The sequence below is a fragment of the Mus musculus genome, chromosome 11 (assembly GCF_000001635.26).
Source record: "Mus musculus strain C57BL/6J chromosome 11, GRCm38.p6 C57BL/6J".
Lineage (NCBI taxonomy): Eukaryota > Metazoa > Chordata > Mammalia > Rodentia > Muridae > Mus > Mus musculus.
In genome coordinates this window covers 9,613,388-9,631,067 of record NC_000077.6, presented here as the reverse complement: position 1 = coordinate 9,631,067, position 17,680 = coordinate 9,613,388, and the positions used below count along the sequence as shown (strand labels likewise).

General features: G+C 38.7%; 1 protein-coding gene across 2 annotated transcripts in view; it reads right to left on the bottom strand.

Moving 5' to 3' along the window:
- The window catches only part of Abca13 (ATP-binding cassette, sub-family A (ABC1), member 13), a 492,930-nt gene that overhangs the window by 53,804 nt on the left and 421,446 nt on the right, over nucleotides 1-17,680 (bottom strand). For both annotated transcript variants that reach the window (NM_178259.3, XM_006514706.4), the window contains 3 exons: nucleotides 15,261-15,411; nucleotides 9,063-9,197; nucleotides 2,400-2,503 (listed from right to left, as the gene is read on the bottom strand). In NM_178259.3, the coding sequence (NP_839990.2) occupies nucleotides 2,400-2,503; nucleotides 9,063-9,197; nucleotides 15,261-15,411 (390 nt within the window). The remainder of the gene's footprint in view (nucleotides 1-2,399; nucleotides 2,504-9,062; nucleotides 9,198-15,260; nucleotides 15,412-17,680) is intronic.

Here is a 17,680-nt window from a genome sequence, read left to right as displayed (position 1 = left end):
TAACAGTATTAACCTGTCTTAGAACAAACATTGTCATGAATTCAGGGCAAAATTTTCTTAGCTATAATTTTGAAGTACAAAGATTAAAAACATAGAGCAGTTAGAATTAATTAAAAACTTTAACTATTTATATTTTCAGTGATAGACACAGACTGAGAAAAAATATTTTAAAATTATATATCCAAAGAGAGACCTGAACACAGAATCTAACAATACTCACTATGTATAGCCTTTTCAAACTAAATATTATAGTATAAATACAACTTCACAAAACAAACAAGCAAACGAACAAAGAAGAAAGAATAGATGCTATGGGCCTTGTAGTAAAGGTCTATAATCCCAGTGACTTGGGAGGCTAAGACAGGAGAAATACAATTTTCTTGGGCAGCTAAGACAGGAGAAATACACACACTATAAGTCCATCTTGATTTAGAAAGGAAATTGAAGGCCAGCTTTAACAACTTTGATGACTTGCCTCAAAAGAACAGGTAAATGAGCGATGGGGGTATAGTTCACTAAAACACTTGCCTAGTATGTGTGAGGCTCTATGTTCAATTTTATTACCACCAAAGAAAAAAGGAGATTCTTCTCAAGTCAAGCATCAGCTCACTGCACAGTCCAACAATCAAGCTACTTGGCATTTACTCAAAAGGTCTGAAAAACATCCACATAAAAACCTGCACATGGATGTTTATAACAGCTTTACCCGTAATTACCCAAACTTGTCAGTAATCAAAGCATCTGTCAGTACGTGAGCAGATAAATAAACTGCAGCACAGCCAGACAATAGAATATTGCTTGCTGTTGAAAGGCAATGGGCTTGCAAAGCAGGAGAAAACGTGAGGGAAATCAGGAAGGAAGCCAGCCTTGAAAGGCTTGTATGGGATTCCAGATGTGTGACTTCTGGAAAAGGTACAACTATACAAGCAGTAAAATGTCTGCTTGCCAGAGGCCAGGCAAAGGAAGCATGAACAGGGGGCCTGGAGAACTTTCCAGGCAATGTAGTATGCTAAGGGTGGATTTGGAGACTGAATATTTTTCCAAAGCCATGGAATGCCCAAAACCAAGAAGAAAGGTACTATAAGCATGGATTCAGATTATGAGATTGTGTGTCTATGAGGGTTTACCTACTATAGCAAATGTCTCACTCTAGACAAGTGTTGATAAATGTGTCCACATGTTATGGGTGTAGGTGCACAGTTAATCTCTTTACATTTGTTTACTTTTATTAATTATATTTGTGTGTGTGTTATTGTTGTTGTCTGTGTGTGACTATGGGTACATGCATGTTTATGGAGGTCAGCAGACAGCTTTGAGGAGTTTTTCTCCTTCAACTCTGGCTTTGGGGAATCAAACTTGGATTTTCAGACTTCCCCAGCTAATGCTCTTACCCACTGAGCTATAGTGCCAGTCCTATTTCTAAAAGTATTAATCATGTTTAATCATGTACTATTCAGCAAGGATAAGAAAGGAACATAGTAGCAGAAGATGGCCTAGTCGGTCATCATTGGGAAGAGAGAGACCCCTTGGTCTTGCAAACTTTATATGCCCCAGTACAGGGGAACACCAGGGCCAAGAAGTGGGAGTGGGTGGATAGGGGAGCAGGGTGGGGGTAGGGTATAGAGGACTCTTGGGATAGCATTTGAAATGAAAATAAAGAAAATATCTAATAAAAAAATGAAAAAAATTAAAAAAAAAAGCAACCTTCTGTAATCTCCTGTGATCAAGGTAAACATTATGTACTCTATAAATGAAAGTGATCAGATACAAATCTGTACATTGTCATATAATCCTATCAATATGAAATGCCCATAAAAGTCAAATTTCAGATCTTAACAGCTCTTGACACCTTATTCATAGCATATTTTACTTATACATGGAATAAATCAAGCCTAAATTTATAATCTCTTTTTCATTTCATCTTCAGGGATGTCATTATCCAAATGATCTCACTCTCCATGCAATGGTTACATGAAGTCTACATTTGTATTGCTGTATGGCACATGTGTTTCATTAATCTAAGAGGGGAACCCTAGTGGAGAATTTCAATTATAAAATTAATTCTATAATACGATCCAGTAATCCAGCATGCATTTCAGATGACTTACAGTGAAAACAGGGTGACCCTGGGTAAAAAGGTGTTGGACATCCTTAAGAAGAACAGCCCTCGCCTAAGCAATCACAGCTAGAGTGGGTCTATGGACACAGATCATGGAAAGTCTCCATTTCTAACTCTGTTCTTGTATAGAGGTTGGCTACCTGCTATAACCTCTCTGTCTCCATCTCTCAAAGGGTTGTTGGGACTGAAGACTACTGAAGGTTCTTCCCTTCCATTCTCTGGGTGACCTCATTGCTACAAAACCTTGTTCAGAAATTAGCAATCAGAAGGGACCGTTCACCTGTGAGAGGTTAGCACTGCGGCACAGCCATCCCGAACCTCTTGTGTTATTGTTTGCCAGAGGTACCGCTTAGAGCAGGGGTCCATCCCAGAGCTTGGTTCATCCTAAGAGGAAGAAAACACACAGTATTGGTCATTTGGTAACTACAGACAGGAATGGACATCTACTGTCCCATGAGAATAGACCCTGGCTGGGAGGAAACCCTCATTGCGATCCTAACATTGGCTTCCCTTCCCTCCTTCACAATGAAGAAGGAAGGAAAGTGATTCATATGAGTTCCTGTATCCTCCACTCCTGCAGAGGGCCACACAAGAGGTCTTAATTATTGCAACTAGTTACAGTCCTTCTATTATACCTTAATCATTGAGGTCTTGGGCTCTGGGAAACTTTTGGTGAGGCTAGAAGTAGCAAAGACTAGACCAGACTGTCCATGCTATAGAGCCTCCATTAAACCCCTTTAAACAGTATGTAAGGGTCAGATACTCTGTAAACCTCAGTTGCTCTTTGCCTTGGTATGTACCTGAGGATATGGCTACAGAGAACCAACAGAGAAACCTTCGAAAACACCCATCATGTCTTTGTACGATAAGAATACACAGGAATGAATATATGGGGAATTGCCCCAAGAAAAGAACCAGAGAGCTCTTAGCCAGGCCCGGCTTCTATGGGCTGGGAAAAAACATATCACCCTAAAAACTTGCACACACCTGCCAGGAAGAACAAAGATTGTATGTGCACATACAGAATGTACCCAGAATCATTCACCTGACTGACTGTTGAAGGTTTCCCTCCAAAAAGCAGTTATCAAGACAGTCCTATGAGATGACTGCTTAGATCTGAGATAGCAAGGTAAGAGTCCATGCAGTTATGATGCCACCAGATGCACACAGTAAATTTCCAGTAACAACTTCGGTGTAACAAAAAACGGTGACATGGGTGTGAAGACTTGAGATTATTATCTTCAGAAAACTAAGTAAGACAAAGTAATTACAACTAGGAAAGTCAGGAGAATCATAAAATAATAAAAAATAAAACACACATGAACAGAAGTTGGGAAGGAGATGAAAATGAGGTACAAGGAGCTGATGGTAATTCTGAAGCAGGAAAATCAAAAAGAAAAATGATAAGAGTAACAGAGTATTTACTGCAGTCTGGATTCAGCCAATGAGAGAGTCATAAACAGAGGCTATTTAAAATTATCTACTCATAGTAGAAAGAGGAAAAGACAGGTGAGCAGTGAAAAAGCACTCCTGGGGAAAAACGATTGTTCTTAGGCATTGTTGGAGCAAAGGTAAATTAGGGGAGTCAAAACAGATTGATGATGGAGGGAGCAACCACATAAGCATGGCAGCCAGCAGGTCCACTCATGTGTACACAGCCAAAGGCAATGAGATGAGAATGGTGGCATATAGGCATATACTAACAAAACTACTGAATCTATATTCACATCAGTCAGTGTGTGGAAGTACCCAACATCAAATGCATGGATCCAAGGTGAGAGGCTCTCAAGGAGGCATATAAGACACAGGTGCTTTGAAGCAATGTACATAAAAAAATACAGCAGGGATATTAAGGGAAAGTATGGCAAATGGATGGATCTGGAGGGTATCATCCTGAGTGAGGTAACCCAATCACAAAAGAATTCACATGATATGCACTCACTGATAAGTGGATATTAGCCCAGAAACTAGAATATCCAAGATACAATTTACAAAATGCATGAAACTCAAAAAGAACGAAGACCAAAGTATGAAAACTTCACCCCTTCTTAGAATTGGGAACAAAACACCCATGTAAGGAGTTACAGAGACAAAGTTTGGAACTGAGACAAAAGGATGGACCATCTAGAGACTGCCCCACCCAGGGATCCATCCCATAATCAGCCACCAAACGCAGACACTATTGCATACACCAGCAAGATTTTGCTGAAAGGACCCTGATATAGCTGTCTCTTGCAAGGCTATGCCAGTGCCTAGCAAACACAGAAGTGGATGCTCACAGTCAGCTATTGGATGGAACATAGGGCCCCCAATGGAAGAGCTAGAGAAAGTACCCAAGGAGCTAAAGGGGTCAGCAACCCTATAGGTGGAACAACATTATGAACTAACCAGTACCCCCCCAGAGCTCATATCTCTAGCTGCATATGTAGCAGAAGATGGCCTATTTACAGAAATGTAAATGAAGTAAATACCTAATAAAAAATTGGAAAAAAAATTGAATTTAACTAAAGGGTGGTAAAGATCACTGTGATAAAAAAAAATACAGCAGGTAGTGGGACATGAAGTGGGGATTACAGTATGAAAAGAAAGGAAGGAGGAGAAGAAATGCTAAAGATATTTGAAAAAAGACAGATGAAATATTATTTTATGCTTATACTCCCTTTTTTAATGGATATGACACAAGGGCTGATATGCTACCCTAAGAGCCATAAACTATCTAACAAAGCATCAGGGTCAGGCAATGGGGAACTTTTTTGCTTGCTTCCTAGAACTTAAAATAAGATGCTATTGCCAAAAAAAAAAAAAAATGCAAAAATGTTGGGCAGGACTTGGAGGAAGCAAGATGGAAGTCTCCTCCCTGAAGACTAGCACTCATAGTATCAGATGGTGCTATGTAAGTCAACAAGAAAGAAATGTAGTCAGCAGTCTTACCCAGATAAGACTTAGGACATAAAGCTTAGGATGTCATTAATGACTAGCCTGATCAGATAGCCCCAATGACACAATAGTGGCACTGTTATCTGTCTAATTATACTTAAGGTATTTATTCAGGCCTGCTATTGCAAACCTATCCAGTGATTCATAGCTAGAAACAGCGGAACCCCTAAAAGAGAACATGCTACTGCCATTTTCTTATACCAATATAATTTTTCATTGTATTCTACATATTTATCTGCAACCAAACTTTTGGCTACTTTGTGTATTCTCTCTTCCACCCTTCTCTATTTCTCTTTTTCTTTCCTTTCAACCTCCTAACATTACATGAGAGAAACAAAGGATAGATGAAAACAGGATAGTTTGATCTTCACCATGAGAATATCTAATTTTTTATCATCTCTTTGCATATGACTACTTGACAAACTACAACCAACATCACCCAACCACCAACTGGCCAAACAGCCCCTTTTCTTAGATCTAGCATTTCTATATCTTCTGAAAAGTCCCCCAAACATCGCATACTCTCAAACTATCTGCATCTGGTAAATTCATGCCCCTGTTAGAGCATAAGACAAATCATAGTCACTTCCTATAAAGCAGCCCCATAGTCTCACACCTGGATTTAAAAGAGAAACATTCTCATAATATTTTTGTGCTTTTTAAAGAAACAAAAATTCTCACTACATTTATACTTACATTCACAGATAAGTATAACTCTTATCTTTTGACAAAAAAAAAAGAAAGAAAAAAGCTTATTTTCCCAACAGATGGAGACATTAGTGACCAGGGGATAGCTATCTCAGTTGATACATCCAACCTATATACTAGGAACATCACATTAGAGGGGAAAAAAAGGATTATAAGGGCAAGAAGATCTGCTATCCTGCTGTCATATAGTGTCTTTTAGAAATACAGGTAAGTTGCACCCATGGAATGTTAACAGAGTGATTGCTTATATATAAGGACCTCAGCACTCTAGATATCAATATGGAAGGGGAAGATTCTATAAGATCCAGTATTGACATGGAGAGTTACAGCAATCAAGGTTGTTGAGAAAGAGAGAATTAAACTTCCTGATAAGTTGCACAATCCCAAATAGTCGGCCCTAAATATATACATACAAGCAATACAAAAGGGCTCAGGGTGCTTGTGTATTTGATTTTGTGTGTGTGTGTGTGTGTGTGTGTGAGAGAGAGAGAGAGAGAGAGAGAGAGAGAGAGAATGACACTTCAATAAAACAGCAGGAAAGAGACACATTTTCACACCAGTTTGGTTTCTCTTGGCGATCTAGTAAAGAAAGCAAAGCATGATGTTTTTAAAATGAAACCTCTGCTTCCATAAACTTTCAGAATGGCCTCCACCAGAAAGATCTATGACAGTAGAAGGGACATCATTTATTGAAGAATAGCAAATAAGTTGAAGTTTCTTGGAACCTGAAGCTTTCCTCTTCAATAAACTCCCAAGTACTTGTTATCTGAACCCCTTTTAAGAGCAATCTTGCCCAGCTGTGTGATGCATGTCTCTGCTCTTTGCAGTGAGGGAGCATTAAGCATATATCTCTTAAGAGCTTCGGGCCATCAACTTCCCCCAAAGAAGAAAGCAGAAGGGTGAGGAAGACTGAACAGGAAAACAAACACTTGGTCTTTTCTGCAAATCTAGTGACATATGTGTACTGAATAAAAAGTAGGAAAACAGAAAAGTCGGGTCTGGTATTGCTCAGGCAGGAGGTTGAACGGGTGATTCAAAACTTTCCTGGTTCTTGTCCTTCTTGTCTCTGTAGAGAATGTCATGACATTGGTTTAATCAGGTGACTTGAATTATTACAGTAACTCACCAGACACCGGGTGCCACACTTAATAGGGATTACTTAACTTACTGCTTTCAACATCTCCATAAGACAGACACAAAGAAGAGTACTACTTTGAGACAAAGACATAATAGATCAAAAGTCAAGAACACCCTGAGCAAGTGTAGTAGCTCATCTAAACCCGCTCACTTGGCCACTCTGCTGGAGTCCTGGGCTCTCACAGTAAATGGGAATAAGAATATGTGAAAGAAGAAACATGTGGGTATACAATAAGACAAGGAAATAGCTCCAGAGTAGAGGCACCTTCAATTGAACAAGGAAACATAGCGTGCCTAGATGAGTATAAGAGCATCCAGTCAGAAGTGAAGATGAAGGCCAGGAACCTCTAAACTCAACCCAGTCTACCTCTTCTTGAAAGCACAGCATCATAGCAGAATGGGGAAAGTATATACATATATACTTTATATGTATATATCGATTATAACAAAGAGCATTGCTATCGGTCCTTTTAATAGCAAACTAAGAACAAGCAGTTTCTAAGTCCAACTAGTAGATGATAAAATCATTTTTTTAAACATATATCTCCTGAGTCTTCATTAACTTCCCCAGGGAAATGCTATTTTCATGTGTGAGCAATAATTTAAAAAGATGGCTCCTAGAAATGGTGAAACTTTGGATGGACTGTGGTGATTAGAATCCTATCAATAGCATAGCATTCTTCACTTGTTTAATCGGGATTGTGCACAGTTAAACCAATTTTTAATTGCACAGCAATTGGCTTTGCTTATTAATAGAAAATCCCCTCTCCCTAGCTACAGTTACCTGAATTGGTTTTTCTCAGACAGATGACAGGCTGCCTGTTATCAAGGCCATGCCCCTCCTCTGTCACATGCTAGAACTCTCTCAGCCTTCCTCTGTATCCATGTTGCATGGATGGATGGATGGACAGCTTTCCATCACCATACTCACAACCTGAAAGAATCGCTCATGTAAAAAAAGACCACTTCATCTGGCTTTATTTTAGAGGTTCAAACCAGGACTGGCCCTATTGCTTTAGGTTCTACATCAAGACAAGTCAGTATATCAGAGCAAGGAAGTGCAATTGAGCAATACTTTCTCCTTCTTGGCCAGGAACTGAAACAAGAGTCTTCCTACCTACACAGAACACTCCTACAATGACGTAAAGACCTTCCTATAAAACCTCTTAGAGCAGTGGTTCTCAAGATGTGGAGGATGACTTCTTTGGAGGTTTCATATCAGATACTACCTGCATATCAAATATTTATATTGTGATTCATTATCTAGCAAAATTACAGTTATAAAATAGCAACAAGAGAATTTGTGGTGGGGGTTACCACAACATGAGGAACTATATTGAAAGGACACAGCATTAAAAATATCAAGACTCACTGTCTTGGAAATTCTACTACCTCTAATATCACTAAGAGCTATGAAAGATGCTGTTTGCACATGGATTTGGAGAGATGGCAAATTAAACACAGAAAACTCTAATGCCTATCCTTATGATTTACCATAGGTATATGTCAGTACAGCTACAGTAAATATAGACCCATACATAGGACTTCAAAGCAACTCTTGAGAAGAAATAATCGTCTTGAAAAGAATAATTGAAAAAGCACAGTGATTAATTATCCAATACCAAAAGTTCATCCCTGAAAATATACATATGAGTAGCATTACACAGACTGATCAAGTTATATTTTATAGTATATATGTATACATATATGCTCAATAATAATTAATTTAAAAAGGACTATGAATTTGAAAGAAAGAAGGGAGGATATATGGGAAGCTTTGGATGGAGGAAAGAGGAAGCAGAAATGTTTTAATTTTATTAAAATCTCAAAAATAAATAAATAAATAAAACTAAAACAATAAATAAATGTTAAAAAATGTATGTGTGTTTGGATAAAAGGTGAACACTAATATTTTAATTTTCATTTAATGTCAACAAATTTATGTGAATCTACCAAAAGAAAAATGTCTTAATTTTGTAAAATGACACCAGTGTCTTACAATATGTTGGGGAATATTTACTTAGGGCAGCATAGTCTATAACTCTATAGAGTCAGTGATCAATGTCTCAAGTCCTGAAGTTGCTGGTGAAGTTCTAAAAGTTGAAATAATTTCTATCACATGTTTAATGCATCAACACAACTGGGTATTCCAACTACTCACCAATAAAAGAATATCAGGCTTTCCCACCAGGGCCAGGGCTGTGGAGAGCTTCCGTCTGGTGCCCCCACTGTAAGTGGCTACAGGTTTGTCCACATGAGACTCAAGGTGCAAGCGTCGCACCAGGTCTGCAGCAACCTGGAAGAGAGAAGCTTGTCCATGAACCTTTCTCCATGATGCCTACATGAGTTGGACTGTCCTCTGACTCCTGCTTCTTTCCACCATGTTTGTATTCCTCTCACCCAGAGGACCAGAGGCCTTCCTCACCCTATTTCACTTTATGGAAAGGGAGCAATGGAGAAAGAACAGAGAGAAGAGGGTCACATGTCAGCAGACACTTAGGATGTACGGGAATGGAAATATGAGAACTCTGAATCAATGTTAAGTCTAGATCAGTATCCACATTCTGGTGAGTAGAATAAAGGGGACCCCAAGGAAGGCTGAGAAGGAACTGAATAGAAAAGAAACAAAATGAGGTAGCAAAACCTCAAGGGAACTGGCACTAGAGATAATTGTCTGTATAAACACACCTAAGAAATATCCCTTTTATCATGGTATGCCATCTACATATTCAGAATTCAGTGTACATAGTATTCAGGTTGGGGAAAGGTGAGACTAGCTCTTCACAGCTGTTGGGAACTACCTGATCACTTCATAAGGATGAGACTTCCTTGACCAGAATTTATACACATCCTTGGCCACTAGGCTTAGCAGTGAAACCCTCACCCTCAGGATCACAGCCACTCTTGTCTCCACCATCTCAATCTGTATCATAACACACACCCTGACAACCCACTTACCCTTAAAGTTTAATGTAAATCTCAGTTCTCCCTAATGCACATCAGCTGAGTCTCTAAGACTACACTTAGGTTGGTATTCCCCCGGATAATTTGCCCTAAATCACTTCTAAACTATTTCAAGATCTGTCTCTTATATGGGACCCAATTAGGCATATTCTTTGATTGTTTGTTTCAAACTCTCTGTGCAATATATAGATAGATAGATAGATAGATAGATATAGATATAGATATAGATATAGATATAGATATAGATATAAATATATATATATGGGGGTATATATATATGTATATATATGTGTGTGTGTGTATATATATGTATGTGAATATATGTGTATATACATATGTGTATATATATATATATACATGTATATATATGTGTGTGTATATATATATACACACATACACATATATATAAACATATATACACACACACACACATACACACATACACTTTTTGATATAATTCTTGTGTAGATAAAAGTCTACATTAATTGAGGTATTAATGCAGATATAAATGCAGGTATGTTTTTCAGATATGATTGCATAACCAAACTAATGAAAAACATATATAAGTTCAAGTTTAGAAGGACAAATTTCTTATGATTGTGACAGTTGATAAGTATGTATTTTAAGGCATTAAATAAAACAGTGTTAGGCTAACGTACATGTTTTATGAACATGTAAAACTTAAGGCTAGAATAGGATGACTATGATATGTTACAAACTTCAAAGCATCTTGGATCACATCTTTATCCTAAATTATTCATTCTGCATTGTGTGGCTTCCAGGTAATTTAGAAATTGAGCTAGAAGACACAAGTAATGTACATGGTCAAACAGTGTGAGTGGAGTTAAACAAAGGCACACAGAAACTAAAATTTGAGTAGAAAATGCCATCTCAAGGTTAATCCTTTGTTCTCAATGAAAACATCCAAGCCCTTTCCTCCAGACTGCCTCACAGGAAACATCTCTTTTTTTCCTGTATTCATTCAGCCTAATTATGCCAATTAAAATAAATTGAATAAAAGCCTTTCTGAGCAAATAAAAACTTCAAAATATTTTATCCAGGATTAGCAGACAAATGTGAATAGCTAATTGGGGTGCTGCAGCAAAGACTCCAAGACAGAAAGGCTGTGCTGCAGGGATTAGAAAGAGCCCATGGTGTCCTCGGAATCACAAACCAGAATTGGAAGCAATGTCCCTGGTGATGTTCATATGCAAGATGGAGGGAGGAAGTAGGCTCCCTAGGAGAGGAAGTCTTTGCTTCAGTGAGCAGCACTGTGGTTACACAGATATTTCATACCTTTTGAAAACCAAAACACAAAGAGCTGTAAGACTCACAAAAACAAACAGAAATAGGAAAAGAGAAAATTCGAGTTATCTTTTCAGAGTTTTGAAAATGTTCAAAACATATGTGCATTATGAATGTTTATTGCAATAAAATGCATTTTATTCAGAGGAGGAATGAAAGAAAGCTAATAAAGGGGAGAAACAAAGCAAAATAATGATGAAAAGTGCTGGCTTTATGGCAATGCGCCTCAGAGTAAATACATTCTTAATAAATTTGCCTAATGCTGTTGGTTATTTTTATGAAACCAGAAAATGGTTGTCATATTTTCCTAATTTCACAAAAGGTTAAATAGCGCAGACTACAAATCATAGGGAAGATCCCAGAATGTGCAGGAACAAATGTCTGATCTAATGCTCTGTGAATGTCACTTTCAGAAAATAACTGAAAATGATCTAATGAGAAACATCTTGTCACCATCTTTTCTGCAATCGGCACCCCTAACAAAAAAATGTCAAATGTAATGTCCTAGAAATCGAGGCTCACAAATGCCTCCTAGACTCCAAAACATCATAAACCACAAAAATGTCACTGTTACTGTCCCACAATCACAAAATGTTGTAAGCTTCAAGATCTTGTGCATGTTTTATGTTTGTTTGTGCTTTTGTTTTTGTTATCTCTGAAAGCTCTAGAAATTGTGCTACATTTAGAACTGAAGACTGGAATGCCTTATTTCCATTGCTGAGGCTACAACACATTCAACACACATTAGAACTTTGGGGAATAGCCAGTAGACAAAAAGATTATTCAGAAAAGCATGCACACTCATCAGATTCCTGAGCCAAAGACTGCCCATATGCAGGTGTGATGTCCATATCAAAACTGTTCTGTGAAATTCACAATGAAAATGAGACATTGAGGAGGGAAAAGGAGCCAAGGATTTCTAAAAGGAAGGCCATCCTGTGACCATCACTATGCCAGGGGTCTCCTAGTCAATTGTCCATCACTCAAACTTAGCTCTTTCTAAAACCCATGGCAAATGGGAAAAAGAAATTTAAGATACAAGTTATGTCTACAGAGAAGATGCTGAAAAAATACTCAGTAGCATCCCTAGAGTAATGAGTAGGTATTTACAAAGATAGGACCTGGAAAGGGCCTTCTTCTATCCCGGAGAAAATCAAAATGCAGATTTCACCAGGTTTCACCCCAATTAGTTTTGTTTGGATATATTAGCTCTGGAAAGTTCAGAAAGTTTTCTTACATACCTTCTCTGGCATCCCCGCTTATAACTGCATTCCTGAGTCATTTGATGACGATGTGATACTAAAAGTTTCACCAAACTGGTCAGCTAACTATGAGCTTAAAATGTATCCTCTACATTAAACTGTACAGTGTGAACAACAAACTGGAAATCAGCCCTTCAAAATGCAGAACCTAGACTCAAGTCAAACGAAGAGGTAACCTTTTCTTATCTTAGTAAACATTTGAGGGTTGCCAGTGTAAAAGGCAAGGTTGTAGCTAGGAGAGATAAACAAACTTGAAATTGGTGGATCCCATCCCCTAGAGAACAGACAGTACTCAGTAAAAGGCTGGAGAGAAAAAGGAGTTAGAGCTGTGAAGGTGAGGCAGAAAGAGCTTTTCAGCAAGCACAGGAGGTCTCCTTGAATCATAGGGCACAGGTGGCTGTTTATCCTTCCATGGGCAAGATAGAGAGAGCCAGTTTGAGTGTCAGATGTGTAAGGAGGGGAAAGTGCCTCTTTTGTCTTTGTGGATCCAGGGTTGCACTAGGCAGAATTTACTGGAGCACAGTGGAAAGTAAATAAGGGAAGCACCAGGCTACCGTGGCCGTATAGTCACCCCATACAGTTTCTGCTTCCTTGATCATATACACCAGAAACTCCAGAAATAATCCCAAGATATCAATGGTAAGAGATATTTTGTCCTAGTCTGGTAGCAACCATCAGGGTGGAGTCAATCAAAGCCTATGCTACAGATACCTATTTCCTGACCACTCTGGGTTTCATGTTCCCCCAATTGTAAAACCATGCATACACCTCTTAGCTGCTTTGTTCAGGGTATTAAAACAGACAGACAGTCATGCATGACTAAAGGACAGGATATGTTCTGAAAAGTAATTCTTCAGACATTTCATCACACTGTCAGCCTTAAAGAACTCTTTCAATGCTAGGTAGTAGATGTCAGTCACAGAACATGATGGAACCTCTCAAAAGAATCAGGAGCTATGATAAATACAAGCTTCATGATGCTATTCCCAGGGTATATGGTCTTACCATAACCCATTTTTTAATAAGTAGAAGTAAATCTACACAGCAAAAAACACATTGCAATATAGCAAATATATAAACCAGCAATAGTCAAGCATTATATACAGCCAATCTTGATATAGCTGATGGCAGAGGCTTTTTACAACCACTAGTATTACACAAGTGATATGCTGTGATGCAATTCTTAAGGTGGGTGTGATGTCATCAAGCTAGTGAGGTTTTTCATGACAATTGTATCCCCACCATTATGGGATCCATGGTAGATGAAACATTAAGATATGATTCATGACTACATTAACTAGGTCATCATTTTATGTTATTTAATACTAAAGGGTTCTGTGCTTATTCTGTAGTCCAAATACTCACACATTTTACAGTAGTGAGAAATTGGCTGGGAGAATCACTATGTCCTTTAGGAATACATATAAGATGTGCTGATCTAATAGAAACCACTGCATGAGCAAGAAACAATACTATCTGCACAACCCACTACAACTTCATGAAAGAAATAAAGCTAGTCCCTAACTGCTGAGCGTTAAAGTAACTTCTCAGTGGAGGAGTTCAAAACACAGACCGAAGGACAGTGGGCTATCAGAAGGCAATTGTCTGGGTGACAGAGAGCACCAAGTCTTATTAAGGGAGACTTTTCAGAGGTGCATTCATCCAGACAAAAGAGGCCAGCTTATAGCCACTTGCCAAGAATCTACCTCTTCAATCAAAAACTAACAAGAGGGAGCTGACAGAGAAAATGCCTATTAAAGACTGAGCCAGCAATTAGTGTTGGATGCCAAGAGCTGTGTCTTAGTGGGTCTCCTGCAGGGTGGTCAGTTAGCTGTTTTATTAAGGTGAGTGGTAGGTCAAGGGTCCTACAAAGAAGGGGAGAGATTCTATTCTGGTTTTATTTCTCTATAGAGTAGAAATAAAAGCAAATAGACAAAACCCAAAGACTACAGTATTACATATAGAGTAGAAATAAAAACAAATAGACAAAACCCAAAGACTACAGTACTACAAAAACACAGAGAATAAATTATTGTGGACCAGTGAGTGCAGAGGCTAGCCTACCGTGAATCCTAAGACGTTCCAACCCCTACAGACTCTGATTGAAGAGATACCTATAAGCTCCTCCTCTGTTTTCCTTACTCCTTTTGTAGAACCAGAAATCTAGCAAGGGCTTCACATACTACAAAGAAGCATTCAAAGGGTAGAATGTACCTTAAGAATTTTCTATTCTGATACATCCCTACTAGAAATGTCCTCTCAGCTGTCTGTCAAGGCTATGTGCTTTGATCTCTCCACAGGAAGAAGCAAATCCCCACTTCCCCATTTCACCTGCTCTCTGGCACTCTCACACAGCATATGGGGAGGCCTCAGAGTTTTTTTCAGTGTTCACTGGCCTTTGTTCTCCTGAAGCCACCCAGAAAACACTTTTGGAAGATACGTTTCTCCCGTCTTCCTAAGGAGACATGTTCTTCAATAACTCCTAAATTTCACAAACACTCTGTTCCAGTTTTGCAGTTTCTGTTCCTGACCATCATCTTTAAGCTGGAAAGCACATATTAATACGAAAAAGAGAAAAGCTTAGAGATACAAAGTAAGAGAGGATATTATTTTTTTCTTTACTTAGCTCCTTGCACAGGATGCCTGACTGACATTTTAAAATAGACAATATGAATGTAAATTTTGATGGTGGAAAATAATTTCACCTAAACTCATCTGGTGGTATTGACTTCTTATCCTGGGGTGAAAGAACAGCCTTGGAAGCATAAATGATGGACCAGCATTTCTCAGTGGATCTTTTTCCTCCGGAAAACCTCAAGACTGCTTACCTCTGGGATGTACTGCTTTGGAATTCCACGGAGTCTACAGTAGTATTGAAGATGTTCCCAGCCAGTCAGAAGCTCATCCAGGGCGTCCTGCTGTGGACAGTAGCCAATCAGAATGCCTGCTTTGCCAGCAGAAGCCAGATCCACCATATCTCTGCATACACAAAGAGAACACGCTGAAACAAGTCTTCATGAATACATAATCAAACTGTTCCTTAAATCTGGCAGGCTCAACAATTGCTCCATTCCTAGAGCTAACTAATTTTACACAAATACTTCTACCTAAAGATAAGTGAAAGGTATCAGAAAATGCCATTACAAAATGCATATCTTTGCACATGAAGTATTAAGTTAAAGGGAACTGTAAACCAGCAAACTGTGAGAAAGCTGCTGATCTCACCACAGCTTCCAGATAATGAGATTATAAATGAGATTATTATGTCCTTTGTAAAGGACATGCCTACTTGAAAAGACATCTCTGCACACGCTACTTAGAGGGACTGCTCTAATCACCGAGAAACACAGGAGAATAGATTTCCTTACTAGACACCTTCTCTGCTTTTCAAATCTCACCTCCCCACCAAAAACTCCAAACCCCTGGCCTTTTGATAAAACCTATGTATAAGTTTCATTCTTCCAACTGGCCAGTTGATCACCCTCTCTCTTCCCCTTCCCTCTGTCTTTATTTTCTCCACATCTGTGTGTGTGTGTATGTGTGTGCAGATATATATATATGACATCGTTTTGCTTCGTGAAACACTTGTGTGGGTATATATATATATATATATATTTTGACTTGGTTCTCTGGGGCTCTAGCAAGGATCCTAAGATAGTAGAATGCAAAACTGTTTCTTCTCCCTCCCAGTAGCAACACATGAATCCAGCACACTCATGGGTTTGTGTGTGTGCGTGCATGTGTGTGTGTGTGTGTGTGTGTGTGTGTGTGTGAACATATGTGTGTCAAACACTGAGTTTCATATTTAGCACATGATATGTGCATAACAAATGGCTGTCATAGAAATCTTCCCACAAAGAAACCATTGTCAATAGTGGACTAATCCTTAAAATTTCAGTTGAAGATTTTATAATTCAATTTAACTAATAATAATTGTACATAAATTTGTATTGAGAATATGAAATGTAGGAAAAAAAAGTTAATTGACCCATGCAAAGGTATTGAAATTTTTCCATATCTTTGGTCCTCCTTGTCATAGTGTTCCCATTGGGAGCAGCAGGCACCAGCATGACAAACTTGTTGTGACTGACCCAACAACAAAGTCCAGCATTTATGAGAGGTCATACTCTGTTCTATAGTTTTATTTTATAATGTGCCAAATCAGGAGTCCACCACTTATATTAAGACCATGAAGACGAATTTCACCCATTTCAATCTAATGAACCACCTTCTATTGTCCCTGCCAAACCTCAGGGGCAGTGGTGTTCTTGTGTTCTACGACTTTACCTATGTCAGAATGTCCCAGGGCTGAAGGGTTCTTGGAGGAAGCATGGAATAGCTTCTTTCACTTAATGGTATACACCTAAGTTTACTTCATGCCCTCCTGGATGTATATGAAACCCCAAAATTAATATGTTGAAAACTCATCTTCCAAGTAATGGTATTAAGAGGTGGCACTTTTGATAGGAGAATTACATCATAAACATGGGGATCTCAAAAATTGGTGATAGTGATGTTTAATAAGAATTGATCTGACTGGCTTAAGAATAATGAAAAAAGAGGCCATGAATTTGAAAAAGAGCAATGAGGGTTATTTGGGAGGGTTGGAGGGGCAGAAAGACTGTAAAAATCCAATATTAAAAATGGAAAAATAGTTAAATAATAATAAATAAATAAATAAATAAATAAATAAGATATCAGGACATTAGGAAAGTGCTACTACTGAGTGAATCTGTGAGAGCATTTCCAGAAAAGTCTGGTTCAGGAAGGTACCCTTGGAGCAGGGGAGTATTCTCCTACCTTCTTGAGGGCAAGAGAAAACCAAAAAGCAGAAGGAGGCAGATCCACCTTTGTCTCCCTCCTTCTCTCCTTCCCTGTCTCTCCCATCTCTCTCCTCCTCTTCCTTCCTTTCCTCCCTCTTTACCCTCCTCTTTTCTTCCCTCTTCCTCATTTCCTTTCCCTTCCCCTCTCCTCTTCCCTCTCATTCTTTCCTTCCCAGAGCTGGTGCAGCCTCTTCCTTCCACCTCTAGGCTTGAGAGTTCTAAGAACACTCAGGACTTTAGACTTCAGAGTTTTCAAGTGAGAGTGACAGCAGCCATTTCCCTAGATCTGGGTATGAGGACTTGAACTGAACCATACTGCCAGCATTCTGAGTCTCCACTTGATGAATGGCAAAGGCTCCACAGCCACCTGAGAGAAATTCTCCCAACAGAATACATCTCTTTTCTCTTCTACCCCCCTTCCTTCC